General features: G+C 54.0%; 1 protein-coding gene across 2 annotated transcripts; it reads right to left on the reverse strand.

Moving 5' to 3' along the window:
• Positions 1 to 1,372: 1,372 nt before the first annotated feature.
• OSBP (oxysterol binding protein) lies at positions 1,373 to 25,829 on the reverse strand. 2 transcript variants are annotated; one of them, XM_048854979.2, is made up of 14 exons: positions 25,403 to 25,829; positions 13,795 to 14,003; positions 10,805 to 11,055; positions 9,398 to 9,596; positions 8,774 to 8,876; positions 8,401 to 8,455; positions 7,844 to 7,975; positions 7,392 to 7,637; positions 7,049 to 7,169; positions 4,975 to 5,078; positions 4,588 to 4,683; positions 3,813 to 3,985; positions 3,315 to 3,535; positions 1,373 to 3,221 (listed from the first exon to the last, which is right to left on the reverse strand). In XM_048854979.2, exons 1-14 carry the CDS (start codon positions 25,717 to 25,719, stop codon positions 3,079 to 3,081), a joined length of 2,370 nt encoding a protein of 789 aa, XP_048710936.1. In that variant the 5' UTR covers positions 25,720 to 25,829; the 3' UTR covers positions 1,373 to 3,078. The 2 variants fall into 2 exon arrangements, with proteins under 2 accessions (XP_048710936.1, XP_048710945.1); XM_048854988.2 differs by lacking the exon at positions 25,403 to 25,829 and adding an exon at positions 25,194 to 25,226.
• Positions 25,830 to 26,134: the final 305 nt, after the last annotated feature.

The following is a 26,134-nucleotide window of genomic DNA, read 5'->3' on the forward strand; positions in this document are numbered from 1 at the left end:
GTATTATGGTCTGAAACTGACTCTAGGGGACACACAGGGGTGTAGCATGAAGCAAAATTGGTTAGTGGAAGAAGGGGAAGCAGAGAATAATTGGCTTTATGGGCTAGGGCTAGCTTAGCTTCGTAAGCAGCTCACTCCTCTGAGAGCCCCCCCTGCTGTTATCTGGTGCTGCTGCAATGGGGAACTTCCCACTTCTACCCCCTACAGGTCCTAGGACACACCGCTGCCTTCCTCCAGTGCAAGAGGATTTGGGGACTTAGGGTGCTGCAAACCCCTCTGCACCAGCACCTACAGAGCTGAGAGAGGAGGCTGGAGCCATGCCCTGCCCACCCATCAGCCTAGGGAGCTCTATTTCTCTCCTATGCTGGTGGGGACACTGGGGGGGTTCCCTAGATTCCCCACCTAACCCCCCAACCCAGAGAGGGTCCATCACCCCCACAACTAGTGACCACAGGCCCACCTCCACCAGTGCTTCAAGGAACAGCTTCTAACCAGGGCTGTGTGCATGCTGCTAACATGAGCACAGCCAGAGTGTGAAAGGGGGGATGTGTGGGAGAGGGGACAACAGGGCATTCTGGGGGCAGAGGGAAGGGGAATGCCCCCCCTGCCATGGAGTAGCCCATGGGCCAGTGGCAGAAGATTTTTTGAAAGGAGGGCCTTGTTAAAACATTGCCAGGCCAGCACTTAATGCCCCTCACCCCCTGACACTGTGTGGCCCTGTTTGAACCAGGGGACAGCTGTCCACCACTGCTTTGACTAGAGGGAACCAAGGGGTATGGACTGGACCTGGCCTATCTCTAACCAGCATAGGAAGGACTGGCAAAAGCCAGGAAGTAGGGGTCCTAGGGAAGCCAAGTGCATCTATGATGGAGAAGGAAATGGGGGGGGGGGCGGAAGGTTCATTACCCTCTGCCTGTGACCCCCCCCATTGCAAAATCATACCCACACCCTCAATCTTTCCATTGAGCCTACGCCAACTCTGCTGGGCAGTGGCTTGAAGGGAGCACATCCTAGCGTTGCAGGCCTCTGTCACCATATACAGCCTGCCTGAAGGCCTGCATGCTGAAGAGGGGGAGAGAGACACCTAGACAAGTCAGGGAGGAAAAGCAGGGGGGTGGCTGTCTTCACTCATTGCAGGGCCTCTTGCTCCAGGTACACAGATGAACCTACTATAACCAGAGGGGGAGGGGACTTTGGGACCAAAATCCTGATTGCCAGTCCCTGTGCAGAAGCAGCCAGCCACAGAGACAGCCCCAAGCCAGGGACCAGTTCAGCCCCAGCATCCCAGCTGGGCAGGAGCAGGTCTACATACCAACCCAGCCAGGAGCTGGTCTCTTCAGTAAATCAGCTGGCAGTGACACACACACCCCCGTGGGGCTTTCAGGTTTTTTTAATTTAGTTGTTTTCTTGGAAAAAAAAAAGAGAAAAAAAAAACAGTAAGGCAAAAAACCCAAAACTAGAAGTGGAGGGATTTGTTTTAGTTTTTTTTAAATCTACCAGTGTCCCTCCCATGGGAATCCAGGGCCCATGCCCCCTCCGTGCCTCCTCCTACCCCAACAAGCAGGGATCAGCTAGCACTGGGCTTGGCCTCATCTCACCCAGCCGGCGAGAGGGGACCTGCCCCGTCCAGCCAGCAGTCTATACGAACACTGCCCCCTCACCCGGTTGGCAGAGGTGGTGGAGTCAAGGGGGGAAAAGAACGAACCCAGAATGAAACATACAAGGAAGGCACCTCAGTGTGTGATTCTCAGCCAGGTTCAGGGCTGCAGAGAGACGCCCCTCTGATTTTGGGGCTGGCCTGTTTCCTGGCCCTGCCCGATCCTCTCCTGCTTTGGCAGCACCTCTGAACCTCAGGATCCAACTGTGGCCGCTATCAGTGCCTCCATTCTTCCTGCTGGAAGGGGCAGGTGACTAACATGGGGGGGGAGTGGCCAAGTGGAGAAGGAGGGATGCTATCCCAAGTCAGCAGGGCCCTAGCCCAAAGCCAGTATGGCTCTGGGCCCAAGCACCTCCTCCCCCTCTCCCCCAGACCAGTGCTGTGCCTGAGGGGCTGGGTGGGAGCTCTACAGAGCATGGGTACTCACTGTGCAGGAGACATGAGATGTGGGTGTTACAAAAATGAGACCCACTGTGGGAGGAGGGGGCAGAAATCAAACAAAATATTAGCTCTCTCTACATATATATAATATACAGATATATAACAGGCGCTCGCTTGGCCAGAGGGATGCTCCACCCCCACCGCAGCTCCCCACCTTCCAGAGTGCACATGGGGAGGGGGAAGACAGTGGGGTGGGTGCCTCTTGGCGGGAGAGGAGGGGAGAGCAGAGGTGGTGGGGGGTCTCATTGCCCACAGCCCTCTCTGAAATCAGACAGAAAGTTCAGCAGACTCTGCCCCAAACAGGGTTCTCGGAGAGCAAGGCCAGTCACAGACTCTGCCCCTGCTCCGGGATGGAAGAGGAGCTATATGGCTCTGCATTGCCTGCCACAACATTCCTCCGTCTCCATGGGCACTCACCAGGCTCCCCCAGCCACTTGGGTGCCCCTAGCTCCTGCCTAAGGGAGGAGAGACTGACCCCTCCCCACCACAATAATGAGATACAGGATATCCCCAGCTCCCGCAAACAGCCCCCCACCCCATGGGAAGTACATTGGGAGGCTTCTGTTCTGTCCCACAGCCCCATTGTGTGCATCCCCTTGTCTAAGGGTGTTAACAAGGGCCAGTCCTTTTCTAACAGCTCCAGAGCTCTTCCCTCCCACAGCTCCCGGAGGAGTCGGGCTGAGCCAAGCTGGACAGACAGACAGCCGCGTAAGGGAGCTGGGGGACACGGCCACCTGGGGCACAGAGCACCAGCCCCGGGGATCTAGACATCAATGTCAGTGTCAATCAGCTAAGGCAACCCAGCCAATCACCGCCACTGGCTTTTGCTTGTGGTGATTGATTTGGAACGAGCGATTGGTTAAGACAGACAGACACTCGAGGAAAGCGCTAGGCAAGGAAGTCACATGATCGGCTGCTTCCCTTCAACCTCCATCCTCTTTCCTTCTCTTCCTCCTGCTGCTGATCCTGCCACTTCCAGCTCAGAAAATGTCCGGACACGAGCTCCAGTCCTGCTTCTCTTTGCTCTCCCAGTATCCTCCCCGGTACACGTGCGCCAACTCCTTTGTAACAGGGTCCTTCTTCCGCTCAAACCACAGAGCCTTGTAGGGGTCGTAGGGAGCGCCTGGAGGGGGAAGGAAGATTGGCAGGAGGGGTGTCAGACACACCAGCGCCGCCTGGGGCGAGGAGAGGGGCAGAGAGCCAACAGTCTCCTTACCATCCTCCGTGGCCTTCATAGCCTCGGCCTCACGCTTCTTGCGGGAGATGCGCTGTTTCTCCTCCAGCCGCTGCTTCTCGGCGTTGGCCTCGTCCCAGCGCCCGTTCTCCATCAGCCTCTGGTCAGGCCGCAGCCGGCTGTCAGTGGGGGCGGTGCCGCTCTCGAGGGCGTTGAGCGTCAGAGCCAGCTCAGAGAAGTAGTACATGTTCTCCGCGTTCTTCCTGTGCCGAGGGACAAGGGTGAGACATGGCCGGAGGACGCGACCCCTGAAGATCCTGCCAGCATGGCGTCCTCCCTCCAGCCCTGCGGCCTGCTCCGCCAGTGGGGAAGCGGTTCCCTGTCCCATGGGAATCCCTGATCTCTGCACTGGAGGGCAGAGATGGCAAGGCGTGAGCCGGCACCTGCATCTCAGACAGCCCAGAAGGAAGCCGGGGCTATGCTGGACCATCTAGCCCCCAGTGTCTCCGCCACACCCCCAGCCCAGCAGCCCTCACTCACGGGAGGGGGTTCCTTTTCCACAGCAGGACCCGACTCTCCTCGGCTCTCTGCCTCCCCTCAGCACCATTCTCCCCACTGCCTGGCAGCACCTTGAAGCAGTCCATCTTCTCATCCCAGGTGCCCAGCAGGACAAAGTGCACTTTCCCCGAGAGGTCTGTCACCTCCCCCGTCACCTGCCGGGATGGAAAGTACAAAGTGGGGCACTGGGTGCAGCTGTCTCCCCAGCCACCCAGCACAGGAGCAGAGAGATGGGGGAGTTCCCATATGAGCCTCTAGTGCCGCTCCCAGCAGCCAAAGCCAGCTGCAGGAGCCAGAAATTCACCATATTCCACCCCCTTCCTCTCCATTAACCCATCATTCCGCTCAGGAGTTCACCAGATTCCTCGCCCCAGACCCACTGCACCCTCCATGGATTCCCCAGATCCCATCTACCCCCAGCCCCGTTATCTCCGCGCTCCTGACCCCAGAGGAGCAGCTAGTTGGGACTGGAGCTGAGCCAGCAATACAGGGCTGGTTGGGCAGGTCACTCCCCAGATGTAGCTGCCATGTCACACCCCACGTGCTGCCTTCTCCTTCACCTGCCATGGGGCAGCAGCTCACACAGGTCCTTTCCCATCCTGTCTCCCCCTCTGCCCCACAGCACCTGGCCCTTTTGTTCTCTCCCCTCCTCTATCCCCCAAGCCCCTCTCCTGCACTGCCCCGATGAGCACTGCACCCTGCTCGGGGGTGGGGGAGGAGACTCGGGATGAGGATGAGCCATGAATCCCCCTCTTACCTTCCTGGCCACATCCCGGGAAAAGTAGCTGTAAGGAACAAACTTGAGATTGCACTTGTCGCCCGTCTTGTGATTGATGATTTCGATCTCACCAGACTGCAGGGGAGTAAGGTTTGGGTTAACTAGGCTCAGCAGCACTCACGATGCACTTTCCAAGCCCCCACCCCCATGGTAGTGATGGGGAAACTAAGCCATGGCTGTTAGGTGCCTAGCCCAAGTCACACGGCTGGGAATAGAACCCAGGGGTCCTGGCTGCTGCTGTACAACCCGTTCCTGGACTTACTTGCCCCCGTTCCCATCCACGCTGCTGCAGGGCTGGGAACAGAACCCAGGAGTCCTGCCTCCCAGTGCTGCCACGTGAACATGTTCCCAAACCCGCCTGCTCACCTGGTCTATCCATAGCTTGCCCACTATGATGTTGTGCACTGTGGTGGTCACCTTCTTCCACGTGTAGTGATTGCCGGAGGAGTGGAAGATGCAGTGGATGGTACCTAGAGACAGGGAGGTGGAGGTTGGAACAGCAGTTAGCAGACACCCCCTCCGCGCTGGGACAGGACGAACTCCACCCACCCCGCAGAAGCAGTAAAAATGGGGGAAGGGAATGGCCAGTCTAACCCCAGCGGCTGCCTTACAATGCTGCAGACAGCACACACCTGCGCCCATCCAGGCCTCCCGCCCATCTCTAGAAGAGCCCCCAATGCAACACGAACCTGACTTCACCCAGCCCAACACTTAACAGCAACCCAATCTGCTTTTATCCGACAGTCACATGCGCCATGCAATTAGGAAGTACCAAGCTGGCTGTGTGGGGAGCTCCCGGCCACTCCAGCCCCAGCCTCTCCCAGAAGAGAGCACTGTAGGGAGCGGGGGATGGGGAAAGCACTGGATTTGAGGATGTCCCTGCAGGAGCCATAACACTGCCGGGCTCATTTGTTTTCCAATCTCCTCAGAGGTGACCAACTGCGTTCACGCAGCGGCACTTCCCTTTACTTTGGTGGTTTCAGCCCGATGTGTGTATTTGCCGTTATGTCTAACACGGTTTCTGGACAGATGCTTGTGCCATGTAACCAATTCCAGGAAGCAGCACACGAGCAGCAGCCAGGGGGCTGAAGGACGGGTCCCAGAGCATGTCTGATTTCTTGCACAAGGGTATAAAAGAGCAAGACACTCTCCAACAAATACTGCAGACGCCGATTTCTCAACAGCTTATAAGCAGCTTTCCAGATCTCCAATTGTACAACCAATCCCCCACCACTCTGGGGTTACCATCCAATTGACTAGAACTCCCTCAGACCCATGATATTCACTGTTCCTTCCACTGGCAAAGAAACTCAGACAACGTGGCCTACTGGACCGGGCTGAGAGTCAGGGCACCTGGGTTCTAATCCCAGCCAATGTTCCCTCTAATTTTTTACATCCATGTGCAGAATGAAGTTTGTTATGTGCACCAATATGGAGATGATGTGTGGCGGGCGTGGGGCCGAGGGGCTCAGAGGTGGGGCAGAGGGTTGGACTGTGGGGAAGTGAGGGCTCTGGCTGGGGGTGCAGGCTCCGGGGTGGGGCCGGGGATGAGGGGTTCAGGCTCAGGGCTGGGGCAGAGGGTTGGGGTGTGTGTGTGGGGGGGAGGGCTCTGGCTGGGGGTGCGGCCAGGGATGACAGGTTTGAGGTGCAGGCTGCCCCAGGGCTGCAACGGGGAGAGAGGACTCCCCCCAGCCCTCTTTCACCGCAGCAACTAGTGGCTGGGGGAGGGGCGCCTCTCCCTGGCCTGACAGCTGCAGCAGGGCTGGGCTGGGCGAGGGGCGCCTCTCCCCGCCTGCGTGGCCCTTTTATAGCTTGCTGCATGGTCGCGCAGCTTAGAGAAAGCTTAGCTCCCAGCTGTGCCCCGGACAGCAGGGTGATCTTGTATAAGTCACATCCCTTCTCTGTGCCTCAGTTCCCCCCTGTAAAATAGGGGTTGTGACCCTGATCTCTATGGCTGAAAAGCTCTAGGTCAGAGCTAGGTGTTATAAATGTCACCTTAGTTGTGTGGCTGGGGTTAGCCTGCTGCAGTGGCACTTGCTTCGTGCTTTCCAAGCTCCCCACCAGCTCAGGCCATTCCCACTATGGAAACTGAGGCATGGCAGCTGGGTGGCTTGCTCAAGATCACTCTGCAAGGCAGTGGTGGAGTGGAAATGGATCCCAGAAATCTGGCTCTCCAGTGCATGTTCCTGCGATGGGCTGGGGCAGAAGGAGCACTGAGCTGGGAGAGGAGAGGGGGCATCATCTTCACCACACTCTACCATCCTCCTTCCTGGGCAGCTGACAACACTACAGGAGGGGCTGGAGACCCTCGCTGGCACATAGGGTAACAGCAAGGGGAGTGGAGATAGAAACCCCCACTAAGGGGCCTGGGACACTCTGCCGTGGCTCGAGGAACCCTCCCTAGTGCCTAGCAGTAGGGATGCTGGTGGCCAGGACTCACCGAGGGGCATGATGGATATGTATTTGCCACGGAATTTGCTGGTGATTTTGATCTCCTGGCGAAGCGTCCAGCCGTGCTTGGAGTGAGCATGGTGGGCAGCAGCGGGAGGGTGGTGGCTTACCTGGGAGAGATAAGGGAGAGAACGAGACAGTTGCCAAGGGACCTGTGCCATTACTTGCCACTCCCAAGCCCAGCACCTGGCTCTCTCTAAGAGACACAACTGTGGGGCCCTGGGGTTGGGTAGAGAGGGATGGCAGCACCAGGAGCTCCAGCTGGAGGAGATCTCTAAGGAGCCCCAGCACAGACGGCATGGCTTGCCCTCTAGGGCAGAGGCTGTTCACACCTGCTCGCAGAGGGAGCGGTAGCCGTTCTCCTCCAGCCGGTCCAGCTCGAAGGTCTCCCCCAGGAGAGGGTTGAATGGCTTGCTGGTGCGGAAGACGGTGGTGGAATAAGAGGAGACTGTGAAGGCGGCCACGTAGCAGAGCTGCTCCAGGGAGCTCTCGCACTTGGCTGCTCGGTCCAGCAGCTCATGGTACTCCAGGTCCTCAGTGAGGCGCTGCAGCATGGACAGAGGCTCGTTGAAGTTCACCTGGGAGCAGGAGAGAGGAGTCAGAGACAGGAGAGGAGCCCAGGATCTTGGCTGCCCAGGGAGCCGCAGCACTGGGAACCTAACAACCTTAGATCAATGGGGCTCATCAATTTGCAGCCTCAGTCCCAGCTGTTCCTCAGAAAACTGGAGGTCACCCTCTTTCAAAGGACTAGCCCCAGAGCACCCCCGCAGGCTGGGGGACTCACCGGCATGGGGATCTTGGAGAGCTCCTTCCCAATGCAGTTCTTCATGATGCTCCACAGGTTGAGGCTGTAGTTCGGCTTGTTGGGAATCCGAGTTCTCTTCTCCTTTTTTGTGTCCTCTGGCTGATGTTTGTACTGAGGGCAAGACCATGCTGGCATGACCAAGGGAAAGCCGGTCTGCAGGCTTTCCTGGCCCTGCATGACTTCTTCTCAGTCTTGACTCCTTCCCTCCCTTCATGTCCTTCTCTCTACCTCCAGTCTCCTTCCATGCAGCTTCCTATGCCTGGGACACCCTGCTTGACCAAGTCCACCAGATCTCCTCCCACTCCACTCCCAGAAGGCCTAGTTCTTCCCCCACTCAGCTTTCATGCACTCCCATACCCACAGCCCTGCCTGTCAGGCCCTTGGCTTCATGCCTGCTTAAAGCACCCAGCAAGCTCAAGTCAACAGTGCCAGGAACATTCCTTGGGATATCTGCCCATGTCCCCCAGACAGCTTCTCTCTCTCTCTGGGGGCTTCCATCAGCAACAAGACTGTACCTGCCCTGGGTACAGAACTACCTGCTCGTCGAGGCTGATGTCACTGCTGGCGCCGCTGATGTTGCTGCCGGTGCGTCTACAGGAAGTAGAGAAAACAAAAGTCAGCACATTGCACCCCTCAATGCCCTCCCTCCCCCAAGCCATCAGAGGCTTTTCTCAGTATGATGCGCATTGAAGAGCAAAGGAATGGTACAGGACATGGCAGGGAGGTGGAGAGGCCCAGGCCATGCTGATAGCTACCCCTCTTCATCACAGTAACCTACAGTATGGTGCTTACCAGCAGAAGCAGAGCTACATGATCATCCACAGATGTACGCGTAGGGAAGGGGCATCCTCCCTGCTAGGCAGAGGAGTAGGGAGAACGATGCCCAAGACTCAGCCCGAGATCACTCACTTGTGGCCCATGCTCTCCGGCATGGTGATGATCTCCGGTGCATCAAAGAACTCATTATCATCATCTTCGTCGCTCAGGTCTCCTTTCCCTGGGCAGCATTCATCTGCAAGAGGGAATGGTGGCAAGCTATACATGAGAGTCTTCAGTCTCCATCTGCCTGGAGCCCAGCAGGAGGTGCTATGGGAAGCAGGGCAGCAGTGCTGGCTGTGTGGGGACCTCCCAGCTATTCCAGTCCTGGCCTCTCCCAGCAGGGGGTGCTACAAGGAGCAGGGCAGGAGTGCTGGCTATAGGGGAGCTCCCAGTTATTCCAGCCCCAGCCTCTCCCACCAGACCAGAGGGCACTGTTGGGAGCGGGGCAGCAGTGCTGCTTTTGGGGTGAGCTCCCAGCTACTTCAGTCCTGATCTCTTCCAGCAGGAGCAGGGCAGGATCACTTGCTGTGGCAGAAGCTCCTGGCTACTCCAGTCCCAGCCTCTCTCAGCAGGGGGAGCTCTAGAAGGGAGCAGTGCATAATGATGGAGATGCCTGAGAGAGAGCTCCCAATCCCACCAGTCCTTGCATCACCCAGCAAGAGCAACAGCAGACAGCTGTAGTGCAGCCTCGGGGAAGGAGCCCTGCCCTCTGACCTTTAGCGGAGCCCCCGCTGCGGGGAGTGCTGGCTGGCAGCACGGTGGCCCCTCGGAAGGCTCTCTCTAGATGATTGTGCTGCTTGGCCAGTTGCTCCAGGGTCTCCTCCAGACGGATGCGCTGGTCTCGCTCGTACTGAAGGGACTTCTGCCACTTCTTGCTGTGCGTCTGGGCCAGCATCAGGAAGTCTCGGCAGGCCTGCAAGGAAGAGCACAGGTCACTGCCACAGCTCTGTACTCCACCCTGCCCCGGAAGTGCTGCCTTAGAGGGGTCTGCTCAGCATGCGTTGGTAGGCTCCAGAAGCCTCTTATTCCCACCCGGGGCAATGCTGCCCCCTTGTGGACAAACAAGAGCTGCAGGGGAATTTTCAAGCCATTGGCAGTGTCCCAGCCACCACCCCAGCTCAAGTGGCCTTGTAGCCACCCAGACGATAATTCCTTCTGGCCAGTCAAGACAACATCTTCCTTGTGAGCCCCTGTGCTGAGGTTCTGAAGACTAGAGGCAGCTCTGAGGCCAGAGACTCCCTGGCAAGTGCTTGGCAGCTTACAAAGCTGGGACAGCAGGCAGAGAAATGGAGGGGGCTCCCAGCTGAAGCCACCGTTGGATCAGTCACTTGAGCAAGCATAGATCCACATTTCCCTCACAGCCCCAGCTCCCTTCTGGGGACCAGCCCATACTGGGAACTTCCCACACCCCACATCCTATAACTGGGTTCCCCATCTCCCTCTGACACCAGGGCGGTGATACCTCAACCCTCTATGGCCAGATGAGCGATCACTGAACCATGCCTTCACTGGCCTCTTAGAAAATCACAGAGCTGAGCTGGAACCGTTCTCCATGTGGAATCCTGCCCCATCCCCATCCCTTCCTACGTCCTACTGCGATCAACCCCCAGCGTGGCACACTGTATCAGGCTGCCTGGTGGGCAGAGAAGAGGTGTAAAAGGGTGCAAGGGATTTACATCCTTTTACACCTCTTCTCTGCCCACCAGGCGACCCAATTCAATGTGCTGTGGCAGGGGCTGATTGCAATAGCCACAGAAGCCCTAGATAGGCACCGCAGGGCATTCACCATAACAGGGAGGGCACATAGGCCACAGGTGCTCGTGTTTTGCCCAACAGAGGGCTCCGATGGCAATGCAGGAACCCGTAGTTTACCTGTACTGATTTACAGAGGACAATACATCTGCCCCCTGCTCCAGAGATCGCCTTCACTGCAATAGTGATCAGGGCCTTATCGTGTCGCACAGACCCAGGCCATGGCTGCTTGCCCCACACAGCACATGATCCAGCACGCACAGTTCTGCACTGATCTGAGAGGCCTCTCCAATCTGGAGCAGTGCACGCTGGGGTGTGTAATCCCTGCAGTTCCCATGTGCTCCACCCCCCGCAGCTGGCCACACTCACGTTGATCATGGCGTTGGAGGTGATGCGGAAGAGTGTGGCTCGCTCGTTGACCTGCTTGATCTTCTCGTTGCTCTCGGCGGGCAGCTTGAGGGTCTCCAGCTCGCTGAGGGAGCGCTGCAGCGCCGTGCCATGCTTGGCAATCAGGTCGTTGCACGTGCTCAGGTCCTCCACTTTGCTGGACAGGGTGCGCAGTGTGTTCTGCAGCTCCGTCTTGTCTGTCTGTGATACGGACTCTTCATCACCCGACTCATCTGGGGGGGGTCAAGGACAAGCCACATCACATCCAGCCAGGAAGGGATACTCAGCACCGACCAGCCAAGTGTGTTACCAAACCCTCCCCTGCTCCCCACACACGGTCAGCGCTTCCTACATTCTGTCTCCACAAAGTGATGGTAGTGGATTGGACAGCTCAGGGGAAATGGTGCCTCATCCTGTCCAATCCAGCTGGAGGTCAGTAATGATTGACAGCAGCTGTCATCCAATGGCTGCTCAGGTTGGAATTATAGCACCTGGCTGGGGCCTCAGCAGTGGGGACTGACCCTAGGACCTCTTTTCAGAGTACCAGCCATCTCAGTCTGTATTCGCAAAAAGAAAAGGAGTACTTGTGGCACCTTAGAGACTAACAAATTTATCTGAGCATAAGCTTTCGTGAGCTACAGCTCACTTCATCGGTTCTCAAACCATAAGCCACTCCTACCTGGACTAAAAGAGCCAGCTCTGTTAGCCATGGCTCCATCTGTGGCCCAGCCACCGCTGGTGGGCACAGAGTGCCAGGCTGAGTGGCTGTGGGTTACAGAACCACTGCTAGTGACCCATGCTGGCAGCTGGGCTCCCGTACTGCAATCTACATAAGCCACATCACAAAACTTCAGCTAGCGCTCAATGCAGCAGCCCAATTGCTTGGCAAGAATTATTACACCTATGCTCCGTGCCAGCTACCAACGTGTCTCAGCTCCCGGTTCTACCCTCGGAGCAGACTGGACGCTGCCTTTTCCACCCATGTGACATCTCAGCAGCTGAAGTGCTGGAGCCCTGGTTGAACTGTTAGGGCAGAGCTTCAGCAGACAGGAGCTTTTGAGCTTCCTTCCTTGGTCTAACAGCACATGTCTGCTCACCCACAGGCCATAGCGTAAAGCTCACCTTGCTCCCCAGACAGCTGAGAAGGGGCATGGATTTGGAGTTAAAGACGGAGAATATTTTTACTCCAGACAGGCTATTTATTGCGCTCTCCTCTATTTCAAAACAGAATCTGAAATGATTATTCTAAAGCCAGGATGACAGTAATGGGCAGGGCTGTTCACTGCATAAGTGGCTCCAAGAAGTCTATCCAAGACACTATCAGAACAGATCAAGCCAGGAAATCTTAAGGGAAAGATCTGATCTGACCATGTGGCTAGCTTGCTGTTTAACACACATCTTGTATGAGAGTCAACACTAGGGTATATATTAGAACTCAGAAAACAAAGACATTTCAGGAGTACCAGAGCCCCGAATCTTGGAATTCACGGTTAGAGATGGCAGAGATTGTAATCAAGACTTAGCATTGTCAAAGTCAGTAAAGACATGACAGCTGATCTTTTAGTGGTCTACGTTGTCCTGAAAAAAGAAAAAAAAAAAAGAGGTCCAGAAATCCCAAGCAGGCCAACGCAGAGCTACATTAAATAACTGTATTGGGGGTCGCTCCCAAAGGCACTACTCAGGAATGATACCTCACTGTGCTGGCAGCTGTACATACTGTCCCAAACAGATACAGCTAATCATTTGCTATGTCCATAGGGGCTAATCTGGAAAAGGTCTAGAAAAATTGGGATATTCTCCCCCCGCCTCAAAACTGCAAGTAATCTTTCATTTTCCAGACCTGTTCCATCATTTGTTCTACGTTACATGGTGCGAAAGTGACAGCTGCCATTCAAGCAGCAGTCAGAGAAGACCTGGGATTTTGTATTAAGGGAGGTAACAGCTGACACTATTAGAGAGGTTCAGAGACAACTCCGATTGTCACACACAAAACTCAGCCCCTGGGTATGGCTGGACACCTACCAAGGGTGCTGATTTCACTTTCCTGAACATTCCAAGCAGCGGCTGCCTGAGTGTGGAGAGCCAATGTAAGTGCATGAGCAGATCTTTATGCGCATTCATGCCACAGCCCCAGACAGCGCGAGGCGGTAGCTGAGCCACAGTCAGACCCCCGTGTTCCCATGGGAAATAAAATTCAGTGGAGCTAAATACATCAGCCCAGGGGGAAGAACGGCCTCAAAAGCCTCTTGCTGCAGAACACAGCAGCTTAGCCATGGGATGGGGAGCCAGGCAGATTTACGATACAGAAACAGGGTGTAGTTGTGGAGATACAGCTCTACCAGAGATTGAACAGCCTACTGGGTAAAGCAGGGTCCATCTGCCCCTTATGCTAGCTAAAGCAAACTGGAAGGCAACGAGCCCCCAGGCCATGTGTTGCCATGGGGCATCGGGCACGCAGTTCAGCACTGAGCACTGACTGGAGAACCATGGGCTTGGTGCTGGGGAAGGCTGGAGACGCGTGGTCTTTGCCCCGAGAAGCTGAAAATCTAAATAGGATGGAACGAAACATGCCAGGAATCCCAATTGTAAAATTGTATCGACCCCCACGCTACACATCACATCCCTAAAATGGAAAGGTGATTGGTATCTTGGGGTGAAGCGTTTGGTGCTGCTTTCAGGTGCGAGGTTCTCATCATCTGCAGCTCCCAAGAGAGCTCCGAGCAGGTAGCTACAGGAGTTGGGAGATCCAATTACTTAGGGGTCTCAGATCCCGCCTCCTGACACACAGCACTGCACCCTGGGACCCTAAGCCCCACCTAGGAGAGCACTCCCTCCCCTGAGAGGAAGGGAATTCAGTCTTCATGTTCACTCATTCCTAGCTTCCCCCAAGTCCTCTGCACTGCACCACCACTGGGTCCCTCCCTCCTCTTCCACAGAGCTCCCTCGGAGAAGCCGCGCATGGCACCACTTACCTGATTCAGCCAGCATCTTGACAGCCTTGGCCTTGGCCAGCTCCAGGGCCGTGACCCAGCGCTGCCGCTCCACCTCTGAGCTGGCCTTCAAGTGGTAGGTCTGTGCCCCACCGTTGGAGATGATGAAGTTGCAGGAGTCCTCCACAGTGATGTTGGCTGTAGCTAGGTTAATGGTCCCACGACAGGTGTGACGCATCTCCGCTTTCGATCTGCAATTATGGTGGAGAAGGTTGGGGAACAAAGGCAAACAATGGGTAACCCAAGTCAACACTGAGATGGGCATCACAGAACCAGACTGCTGGCATGTAAAATTAAGACAGTCAGAGGAGTTTTTAAACTAAGGGCTGGGGGAAAGCCGACAGGTCATGCTAGTGGGGGAGTGGTTTTATATGTGAAAGAAAGCATAGACTGAAATAAAGTAAAAATCCTAAATGAATCAAACTGTACTATAGAATCTCTATGGATAGAAATTCCATGTTTGACTAATCAGAGTATAGCAATAGGAATAAACTACTGACCATGTGACCAGGATGCTGACGGTGCTTGTGAAATACCCAGGGAAACTAGAGAGGCTGCAGAAACAGAAAACCCAATAATAATGGGGAATTTCAACTGTCCCCATATTGACTGGGAACATGTCACCTCCGGATGGGATGCAGAGATGAAATTTCTAGACACTATAAATGACTGCTTCTTGGAGCAGCTAGTCCTGGAACCCACAAGGGGGGAGGTGGAGGGGGGAGATGCAATTCTTGATTTAGAACTAAATGGAGCACAGGATCTGGTTCAAGAGGTGAACATAGCTGAACCACTAGGTAATAGCAACTATGGCGTAATTAAATTTAACCTCCTCGTAGGGGGAAAAATACCAAAACAACAAGCCACAGTAGCATTTAACTTCAAAAAGAAAACTACACAAAAATAAGGAAGATAGTTAAATGGATATTAAAAGGAACAGTTACAAGAGTGAAATGCCTGCACACTGCATGGAAACTTCTTAAAAACATCATAATAGGGGCTCAAACTACATGTATACCCCAAACAACAGAAACAGTGAGAGGACCAAACAAAAACAATGCCACCATGGCTAAACAGTAGTAAAAGAGTTGCTTAGAGACAAAAAGACACCTTTTAAAAATTGGAAGTCAAATCCTTCTGAGGAAAACAGAAAGGAACAAACTCCGGCAAGTCAAATGTAAAAGTATAATTAGGCAGGCTAAACTGGGGTGGCCAACCTGTGGCTCTGGAGCCGCATGCAGCTCTTCAGAAGTTACTATGCGGCTCCTTGTACAGGCACCGACTCTGGGGCTGGAGCTCCAGGCGCCAACTTTCCACTGTGCAGGGGGGGGGCGTGTGTGTGTTCGCTCACTGCTCAACCCCTGGCTCTGCCACAGGCCCTGCCCCCACTCCAGCCCTTCCCGCCCCCTCCACTGAGCCTGCTATGCCCTGCTCCTCCCCCCTCCCCCTGCATGCCAGGAAACAGCGGATCGGGAAGGTGGCTCTGGGAGCGGAGGGGGGGCTGCTGACGTATTACGGTGGCTCTTTGGCGATGTGCATCGGTAAATTCTGGCTCCTTCTCAGGCTCAGGGTGGCCACCCCTGGGCTGAACAGAATTTGAAGAGCAACTAGCAAAAGATTCAAAAACTAAACAGCAACTTTTTTTGGGGGGGTGGGTGGGGGGGAGTGCAGGGGAAGCAGGGACCCTGCCAGACTCTCTGTGGGGCCACGGGATGTTCCAGGCGCTGAAGCAGCACGCAAGGAAGACAAGGCCATTGCAGAGAAACTACATGAATTCTTTGCATCAGTCTTCACCGGAGAGCATGAGAAGGAGATTCCCACACTAAGCCATAGCGGTAGTCTGTAACCTATCACTTAAATCTGCCTCTGTGCCAGGTGACTGGAGGATAGCTAATGTAACACTGACTTTTAAAAAGGCTTCAGAGCTGGTCCTGGCAATTGTAGCCCACTAAGCCTAACTTCAGTACCAGGCAAATTTGTGGAGACTATAGTAAAGAACAAAATTATTAGACACATAGACGAACACAATATATTGGGGAAGAATCCTTCTGTAAAGGAAATCATGCCTCACCAATCTATTAAACTTCTTTGATGGGGGTCAAACACGTGGGCAAGGGTGATCTAGTGGATACAGTATATTTGGATTTTCAGAAAGCCATTGACAAGGTCCCTCACCAAAAGCTCCTAAGCAAGCCAAGCAGTCATGGGATAAGAGGAAAGTCCTCTCATGGACCGGTAACTGGGTTAAAGATAGGAAACAAAGGGTAGGAATAAATTATCAGTTTTCACACTGGAAAGAGGTAAACAGTGGGTTCTCCCAAGGATCTGTACTGGGACCAGAGCTGTTCAACATATTCATAAATGGTTTGGGAAAAAAGGGTAAACAGTGGGTGGCAAAGTTTGTAGACAATAAAAAATTATTCAAGATGGTTAAGTACAAAGCTGACTGAAGAGTTACAAAGGGCTCTCACAAAACTGGGCAGGTGGGTAACAAAATGGCAGATGAATTTCAGAGTAGGTCAGTGAAAACTAATGCACACTGGAAAACAATCTCAACTATACATACAAAACAATGGGGTCTAGATTAGCTGTTCCCACTTAAAAAAGAGATCTTGCAGGTATTGTGGATAGTTCTCTGAAAACATCTGCTCAATGTGCACCGGCAGTAGAAAAAGCTAACAATGTTAGGAACCATTAGGAAAGGGCGATATAGTAAGACAGAAAATATCATAATGTCACTATATAAATCCATGGTACACCTGCACCTTGAATAAAGAGTGCATGTCTGATCGCCTCATCTCAAAAAAGATAGATTAAAATTGGGAAAAGTACAGAGAAGGGTAACAAAAATGACTAAGGGTCTGGAACAACTTCCATATGAGGAGAGATTAAAAAGACATGGGCTGTTCAGCTTGGGAAAGAGAGGACTAAGAGGGGAGACGACAGAGGTCTATAAAATCATGAATGGTGTGGAGAAAGCGAATAAGGAAGTATTATTTATTCCTTCACATAACTCAACAACCAGGGGTCACCCAATGAAATAAATAGGCAGCAGATTTAAAACAAACAAAAGGAAGAACTTCTTCACACAATGCACAGTCAACCTGTGGAACTCTTTGCCAGGGGAAGTTGTGATGGACAAAAGTATAATCTGGTTCAAGAAAAATTAGATAAGTTCCTGGAGGATAGGTCCATCAATGGCTACTAGCCAAGATAGTCAAGGACACAACCCAGTGGTTTGGGCGTCCTAAGCCTCTGACTGCCAACAGCTGGGACTGGATGGTTCACTTGATAATTGGCATTGTTCTGTTCACCCCATCTGAAGCATCTGGTGCCAGCCACTGTTGGCAGACAGGATAGTGGGCTAGCTGGACCATTGGTCTGACCCAACATATCTGTTCTTATGACATGGCACCATCTCAGCAGCCACCTGTTCCCCCAGCATCCCATCCTCTTTCCTAGACAGAACTCCAGCCAAGGAGGAGAAGGTGGGGGTTTTGAGACCTTAGCAGCTTCACCCCAGAATCAGCGAGAGAGGTGGTTGTGGAGTGCCGGGCACCCCATATGCTGGTGGTTTATTCTGATTTGAGCTCCCTGCTATGTGGACATTATTAGCCAGGTCTCTTCTCTGCCAGCTTTCACTAGCATATGGCAAGCTCCAGAGGCATTTCTCTCCGCCTCCCATGCCACCCCCCACATTGGCAGTGGCTCCCAGTTTGTTCTATTAATGGGCCAGGCCTATCCCCTTTTAAGGGTCTGGGTGGGGAGGCTTTTCTATGCTCATGTGATCTCTACACTGGCAGGCATTTCTATTAATAGGGCAACATCTTGAACTTCATAGAACGGCCTGATAATTTAGCCCAGCCAACCAGCCGCACACTAGTCAAGCCAGATGGCTGGGGATTTTATGTTCACTGCTGGGACTCGGCCAGACTGGCGAGCTTTTGGGGGTGTTAAGCCCCAGGTGGATGTGGCTTCACAGAGTTCACACAACAGTCTTCCGCCCCCAAAGTAAATATTAACCAAGTGGACTAGTGAATTTCCGGCCAGCCACATCACACACTGCTGTCAGCATGCCCAGTAATGCAGGGAGCGGAGCATGCACAGAACACCCACCACCCAGCAGGAAATTCCAGAGCTGGCCAGGGGAGATGTCCCTGCTAGATCCTGTCCTTTGATCTCACTGATTGGGCAATAGTGATGGGAAGAGAAAGGCCCCCAAATAGCCATGGCAGAATTAGCATGGCTGGAAGGGTGGGTCCTCTCTTGCCCCCCCATTAAGGTCAAGGGATCTCCCTTCCCCCCCTCCATATGCCCCCTGCTGGCTCAACTTCACTTTTAGCAAGAACACACAGCCTCCCTGCCCTGAAGGTCACATGAGCTCTTCAGCAGCCAATCTAGTTATTCAGGCTGCAACCTTTCCCTCCCCCACCCCAGCTCAGGATGAGTTCAAAGTTCCCACTGTATCGCTGTGGTACAATGCGGGGCCATCTCCCTGCCTGCATAACCAAGCAACACCTAGGCAGCCAAGGGCTGGCACACACTCACACCTTCCCCCTGGCCTTGGCAGCTTACAGCTGGCACACCAAGGAAGCTGATGTAGGTCACCCTCTTGGAGAGGGGGGAGAAGACAACATGGGGGTGAGCTGCTTTATCTCAGGGGCTGCCACTTTTCCTGAGCACTCTCTAAACCCTGGAAGTCTTTGCTCCAGAGCATCAGACAAGAAGGCTGGGGGAGGGGAACTGTGCATTCTGCCCTCCCACACCCCCAGCTGTGTAACATGAGCTTGTGTTGCCAGCTATTCTTACCCTCCAGGCTCTAGTTACTCTATGAATAATACAGGGCTAGCTAGAGGAGAACAGCTAACAAGCAGCCACCCTACCCTGGGTTCAGCCAGGCTGGGCGCCCTTCCTCTGTGTTGTCACTTTAAACAGTTTATAATCAAGATGCCTGCCTGAGACAACTCCTGAACCATTTTCCTGGGACTTTTCTGAGATGCCATAGACCTGGTGTCAAGGGTGGGGAGGATAAGTCACCGCCTTCTGAGGATTTAAGCTTTCATTTATTTACGAAATGATGTTTCTAGCCCTTAAGGTTGGGAAGAAAATCCTCCCAACATGACCAAATGCAGAGCTGCTTTCCTGAGGCTGCAGTGTCTCTGCTCATGGCTTTCCTGAGCATCAGCAGAGTGACATAACAAGATGCTGGTCAGTTTCATAGCTAAAAGAAAAGGAGTACTTGTGGCACCTTAGAGACTAATCAATTTATTTGAGCATAAGCTTTCGTGAGCTACAGCTCACTTCATCGATGCATCGTGACTTGCTCCAGATCACACAGGGAGTCTGTGGTAGAGCCAGGATTTGAACCTATGTCTCTCAAGTATCAGGCTAGTGCTCTGACCACTGGACTGTCCTTCTCCCTTAGGCTGCTGCTGAGGAAAGATATGAGCAGAAGCAGGCCTTGTGGAAGGCCCTCAGGAGGACCCAAAGCAATAAAGCAGCAGACTGGTCTACACCTAAAAATTACATCAATCTGGCTACGTCACTCAGGGCTGTTAAGTTCCATGTCTACTGTTGCAGTTAGGTCAACCTAACCTTCTGGGGTAGATGCAGCTAGGCTAATAGAAGAATTCTTCCATGGACCTAGTTGCCACCTCTAGGGGATGTGAATTTCCTACCTCAAAGGAAAACCCCCTTCTCGAGTCCAGGGCTACAGCAGAGTAGCCGCAGCTGCAAACCCCCCTCTCGAGTCCAGGGCTACAGCGATAGGGTGACCATATTTCTTAAAGTAAAAACAGGATGGCCAGGGCTTGCCAGAGCTGCCCCCACCCACAGGGCTCGCCTGAGCTGTCCCCAGAGCCACCCTCCCCATGCCACCAGAGGCTAGCCTGCCAAGCCCTGTGCCGCCAGCAGCTGGGGCTGACCTGCTGAGCTCTGTGCAGCCTGGGCGGGGAGGAGGGGTCAGCTCTGAAGGCAGCGCTGCCTGCCAGCATCACGTTTCTCCGCTGCTGCTGGAGGGTTACGCTGCCTTCAGCTGAACCCCGAGCAGCAGCCGCTGCTCTCTGCTCTGCCTTGCAGCTGGGACAAGAGCCCAGTTTTGGTGAAAAAGTAGGGACGGCTGGGACAGATTTGAAAAAGGGGACTGCCCTGGCCAAATTGGGACATATGGTCACCCTATACAGTGGGGTAGCTGCAGCTGCAAAGCCCCCTCTACAGTACAGTGCTACAGAGGGGTAGCCACAGCTGTAGCATGTGTAGTGTACCCATAGCCCCATACACTCACACCCGTAGCAGCTAGGAGGCTGGGGTAGGGCAGAGTACTGAGAGCCCAACAGTCAGGAGATGGAAGAAAAAAACCTTCTCCTTCCCAGTACCCAGAGGGGCAAGGGTGGGGCTTCAAGCTTGTGAGATACCTACTTGCCAGGGGCAGATATGAAGGAGCCCCCATCAAGCAGGGGGGTAGGGCCTCCCTCTCTCTCCAATCCAGGCCCCTGGTAAAGTTTTTAACCCTTGTGGAGACTCTGGGGCTCAGATGTCAGCTACAGGCAGGGTGTGCAAACAGTTTTGTTCTACCTGCAAATATTTACTATGCAGGTGGCAATGAAATTACTTCCTGGCTGCCCAAACCTAAGCATGCAAAGCCAGGTCAGATGGGAGATGTTCAGCGAACCATGAGGTGCTACAACAGTGGTTCTCACACTTTTGTACTGGTGACCCCTTTCACATAGCAAGCCTCTAAGTGCAACACCATTAAAAACACTTTTTTATATATTTAACATCTTTATAAATGCTGGAGGAAAAGCAGGTTTTGGGGTGGAAGCTGACAGCTCGCGACCCCCCCATGTAATAACCTCGTGACCCCCTGAGGGGTCCCAACCCCCAGTTTCAGAACCCCTGCGCCACAAACAGTAGTGTGAGCAATTCAGGAAGGCATGCCCTGGAGGAAATAGTGACTCAAGGCCCCAGTGTGGTGGTGGATACCGGGCTGCACAAAGTGCTGATGTAAATGGCCTTGGTGATTCAAATCTTATCACACTCCCCACCGGAACCTGGGCATGTTGGCCAACTCCAATTCAGTGATCCCTGAATCCAATCTAAACACCACTTTGAGATCCTTCAGGGAAGACGGCACTGGAGAAAGATTTCAGTGGGTTTTTACAGAAGGTTCTAACTTGCTCACCCTGGTACAGGAGAGCAGTCCTTATTCCCACCCCAGCATCTTGGAGGGCCCAGAGCACAGAATCCCTCCACCCACACAGTAGCACTTTACTGCCTAGGTACCCACAAACAGCCAGACTGAGCAGCACTGTTACACAAGGAGCAGACTGGAGCTGCCTCAGAGTTCCAAAAGTCAGAGGGGGCAGGAGGTGCACATGGCCCCTCTGGCTGGGTGGGCGATGCCCTTGCTGCCCCACTCACCCAAACAGAGAGGTTGCTTTCCACTTCCCTCCTGGTGCAAGGCACTAGAGGGCTGGACTGACCACACATCCCCTGAGCTTACACCTCACTGATCCACGCACTTAGAACAAGAAATATTTTGTTTAAAGCTCAGATTAGTCCCCAGAGGGGGGAAGGAACCCAGGAGACGTGTTATGGACCAACTGCCATGCCGGGGGCTGCTGTGCGTAGCCTGTGATTCTGGGTAGGGTGTCAACCTAGGGGATGCAGGGCAACGTACAATGGGCTGCAAGAGGCTTAGGGTTAGCAGCTGCCAGTGCTACTTATAGGTCACTAGCTCAGTGTGTGTGTGTAACCCAGTTTAGGTATGAAAACGAGGTGCCATCTCCCAGTTTGGGGAAGGGGAATTACAGGCTGGCAGCAGGAGGGTTTTCCAGCAGCTCAGGATGCCCCAAAACTGAGCTGAACAAGGGAATGTGAATGATGTCTGCTCAATTCTCTACCGGCCAAATAGCAGAACGGTGTTGAGCGAGTGCACAGACTTAGAGTTGGCCTCCTGGCCCTGAAGTTTTCTAACGGGCACCAGCCACCAACCAAAAGAACAATGGAGTCACCCTCCCGCTACTTTACCGAATTCTTGGGGCTCTACTCAGCCAGCTGGGCCTCAGAGGGAACATCAGGAAAAGAAGGCCTCAGTACATAGGGGTTATGATTGAGTGAGAGAGGAGGAGAGTTCAGATGGGGCAGTGACTGGCAGTGAACCCCTCATCTGTAGCAGCATTGCTCCAAGGAAGGGATAACATGGGGGAATCTCCCCACTGAGTGAGGGGAAATTCTGGCCCCGGCAGTAGCTCAGTGAGGAGGAGGGAGGTGACTGAGCAAGAGGGAACCCCAGTCTCTACAATAACTTAGGAACCATTTGTCCAGCGAGCCCAGTTAAGGTGACTGGGCAGGGCAGCCCCTGTACCTTTGCTCAGTAACTCTGGCTGGGTGAGTGCTGGGGGGAGGGAGCAGACTCAGCAGGGGGATGGGAGATCTCTATCCAGCAAGAGTTTGGGCAGGCATCTCTCTACCTAAGTATCTCAGCACTCTGAATGCTCATTGCTTTTCATGAAAAGAATGTCCCCAGGACAAAAGACATCTCTCTTGCTGGAGTTATCTTTAGCAGCTGAGAAGCCCACTGATCTTTGGGGGAGGAGGGAGTCTCTCCCTGGGACAGGGCTGAGCCAGTTGTTGTACCAAGCTCTTATCTAGTAATTTCATCAGTAGATCTCAAAGTGCTTTACAAAAGTGGTCAGTATCATTACCCACATTTTACCGATGGGGGAAACAGAGGGGAAATGATTTGCCCAAGGTGGTCCAGCAGGCCAGTAGCAGAGCTGGGTAGAGAACCTAGGTCTCCTGAGTCCCAGTCCAGTGCTCTATCCACTAGGCAACACTGCTCTGCTTGTAGCTGGAATAGCTCAGCAACCTGTTGCTCTGGGTTTGGATGGGGGAGGGTGGCAGTCCCAGGGAATAAGTGGAGTGAGTGGCCCTGGTCGCCCCCATATTTATAACAGACCATCAGCCCATTGTGCTGGGTGGAGATATGGAAGGGTTTGTCTTTTCCTTGGAGGGCAGGCAGGGAAGGGAGTTCCCATGCCCAAATACCTACGGTAGATGAGGAGTCTGCTGCTCTGTTTGGGCATCTGGTTGCCCATGTGTTTGTAGCAGCTAAGGAACCCACTGGTCTGGACGTGTGTCTCCTTCCACAGATGCTCAGGAGGTAAGATCATTGTATCTCTATTAGTTAGAAGCTCTTTGCACAGAAAAGGGGATGGGAGTAGATCTCTCCCACAGGAGCCTCAGTTAGGTTTTCCAGTGCCAGTGTTAGCTGAAAAGCCCATAGCTACCAAGAGATGGGGATGGGATGGAATCTCCTGGAAGAGGATCTATTTGCTGGAATTTGTAACAAGGACAGAGGGGGTTTCTGGTTAGTCATCCCCAGTAGCTGACGAGCTGACTGCTCTGGGGGTAAGGATAGGAACTGCCAGACTGGATCAGGTCCAAGGTCCATCTAGTCCCATATTCTGTTTCAACCAGTGGCCAGCACACAAGAAGATGTAAGAATGCTGCCATGGCAGGAGAGGGATAATCTGTCTCCTACCTTAGGCCTCCTCTCATCCTAATAAGAAAAGGAGTACTTGTGGCACCTTAGAGACTAACCAATTTATTTGAGCATAAGCTTTCGTGAGCTACAGCTCACTTCATCGAATGCATTCCTGATGAAGTGAGCTGTAGCTCACGAAAGCTTATGCTCAAATAAATTGGTTAGTCTCTAAGGTACCACAAGTACTCCTTTTCTTTTTGCAAATACAGACTAACACGGCTGCTACTCTGAAACCTCTCATCCTAATAAATTTCAGACTTAAGCCAATCTTTAATATCCCTTCCAAAAATCTTTAATTAATCGGGATGTTCTTAATCTCCATATAGCTGTCCAATCCCTTTTTGAATCTTGCTAAATTCTGAACCTCAGTGACTTTATGTGGCAGTGAGTTCCACAGGCTAATACCACACTGGTGTGAAAAAAGTATGGACTTTGAATGTCCCTTGGTCTAGTGTTAGAAAGCACGGAGAACAGAAGCTCCCAATCTCCCCTTTTCAAAACCAGTGATTATTTTATAGATTTTTACCATGACCCTTCTCATTTACCTTTTCTCTAAAGTACCAATCCCAGTCTTTTCAATCTCTCTGCCTGGGAGAGTTATCCAGGCCTTGATCATATTCATCACCTTTCTCTGAACTCCCTCTAGTTCTGCTACTATCTCTCTCTACAGGGGTCTTGTTGTACAGGAAGATCCCTGATATTTACAGCAACCATGGAACCTGGTGCTCTTGGGAAACTCTCTCTGCAGGGGTTGCCACCAGTACCTGTAACTGAGGAGCTCATTGCAAAGGTGGGGGGGGGGCATGACTGGTGTCTCTTCCTAAGGGTAGGTACCTGTAGCAGCAGAAAAGCCCACTGTTCAGGGCATAAGCAAGGGGGTCCTCTCTCTTTCCCTAGGGGTTTTGAGTCTTCCTCACATGTGGGGGCAGGGACCTTGCTACCTGAAAAAGTCTGTTGGTCTACGTACTTATCTGGCCCATCATCACCACACCCTTGCAAGGCAGGGTAATATTATTTGCAGTTTACAGATGAGGCACAGAGCATCTGGCTTCTCCAAGGTCACACATGGAGTCTGTAGCACGGCAGGGAACTGAATGACCCAATCCAGTCCTTTAACTACAAGAACAACCTTTCTTGTGAGGGGCAGAAGGGGAGAACTCCCCCTACTGGGAAATAATCACTATCTGAGGTAATGTATAAGTCTTTTGATGTGAGGACAGGAACTGAGCAGCTTAATGCTACTTTAGGAGAATGTAAAAGGGGCCCTTCCCAGCAGGCTCTAGACAGGGAGGGGGATATAGAGCAAGAGATACAGTACCCGAGGAACCCATTGCTTTGGGTGGGAAAAGGAGCCTCTTTGTTGGGACATCCCAGGCCCGGAGAAGTATCAGTGTGAGGGAAGGGTTGGGATCTATAATAGCTGCAGAGCTAAATCACTCTCCCTAGGATGGGGTCCCAATGGGAGGCAGTCCCCAGCACAGGGGGTGCCATGACCTGCAGTAGCTTGGGGGAGGGAGGCCACGACACATGGTGAGGAGACTGTCTAGCTCAGAAAGGGAAATAGGGACTTCCTTGAAGCAGCTTAGGACCCCACTGCTGTCAGGGGAAGGGTCTCACCCATAGCTCAGGAGTTGGGACGTACCACTGGGGGTGGGGCAGGGACTCAGTCGGCAGGACCCATCTCCAGCGGGGTGTAGTAGGTCAGCACCCATTGCTCTGGGGAAGGTCAGCTCACAGAGCACAAATGAGCTCAGGGTCTCACCTGCAGTAGCGCCGCCACAGCCCATCGCTATGGGGCAGGAGGGCGGGGCCCGGCCCGGCCGCGGGGTCTCACCTGTAGTAGCTCAGCAGCCCATTGCCATGGGGCAGGAGGCCTGGGGGCGGGGTCTCACCTGTAGTAGCTCAGCAGCCCATTGCCATGGGGCAGGAGGCTGGGGGCGGGGCCCGGCCCGGGGGCGGGGTCTCACCTGTAGTAGCTCAGCAGCCCATTGCCATGGGGCAGGAGGCCTGGGGGCGGGGCCCGGCCCGGGGGCGGGGTCTCACCTGTAGTAGCTCAGCAGCCCGTTGCTCAGCACGAACCAGCGCCGCTGATACCCTTTGATGTAATTGGTCCATTTGAAGAGCCAGCCCTCGCGGGCCGACCCGGAAGCGGAGCTGGCCGACCCGGAAGCGGCTGTCACCCCTCCCGGGCCCGCTCCAACGGGGCATCCTGGCCCGCCGCCGCCCGGTGCCGGCGAGGGGAGCGGGGTGGTCGGGCCGGGCCCGGAGCCTCCGCCGCCTCCCGCGGCCGGTGCCGAGGGTCCGGGCGCCGCCGCTGGGCCTGTCCCGGGCCCGGGCCCCGCCGCCCGCAGCTCTGACATCTCGCGCCGCGTCCGAGAGCTCGTCGCGCCGGAGCCCAAGTGCCCTGCCCCCCTCCTTCCTCCGTGCGCTGCGCCGTCACCCGCCCCGCGCTCTGCCCATTGGCAGCGCTACCACTCTCCGGGGGCAAGAGACCCGCCCGCCAGCCCCGCGGCCCCGCCCATGCGCTCCTATTGGCACAGCGGCCTCTGCTGGGCGGGTCCTGGCAGCGTATTGGCTGGCGATAGCCATCACTGCCATCCCATTGGCCTAGTCTTCCTCCTTCCCCCTGGCTGTTTTGCCTGTTCGTCGCTATCTGCGTCCAATGGCGAGATGTGGGCGGGGATAAGCTAACGTCGCCGTAGAGCAGAGACGTTATTGGTTGGGGGAGGTGCTGATAAGGCGACGCCACACACTGAGAGGTGATTCATCCTGTGT

This window comes from Caretta caretta, chromosome 6, assembly GCF_965140235.1.
Source record: "Caretta caretta isolate rCarCar2 chromosome 6, rCarCar1.hap1, whole genome shotgun sequence".
Classification (NCBI taxonomy): domain Eukaryota; kingdom Metazoa; phylum Chordata; order Testudines; family Cheloniidae; genus Caretta; species Caretta caretta.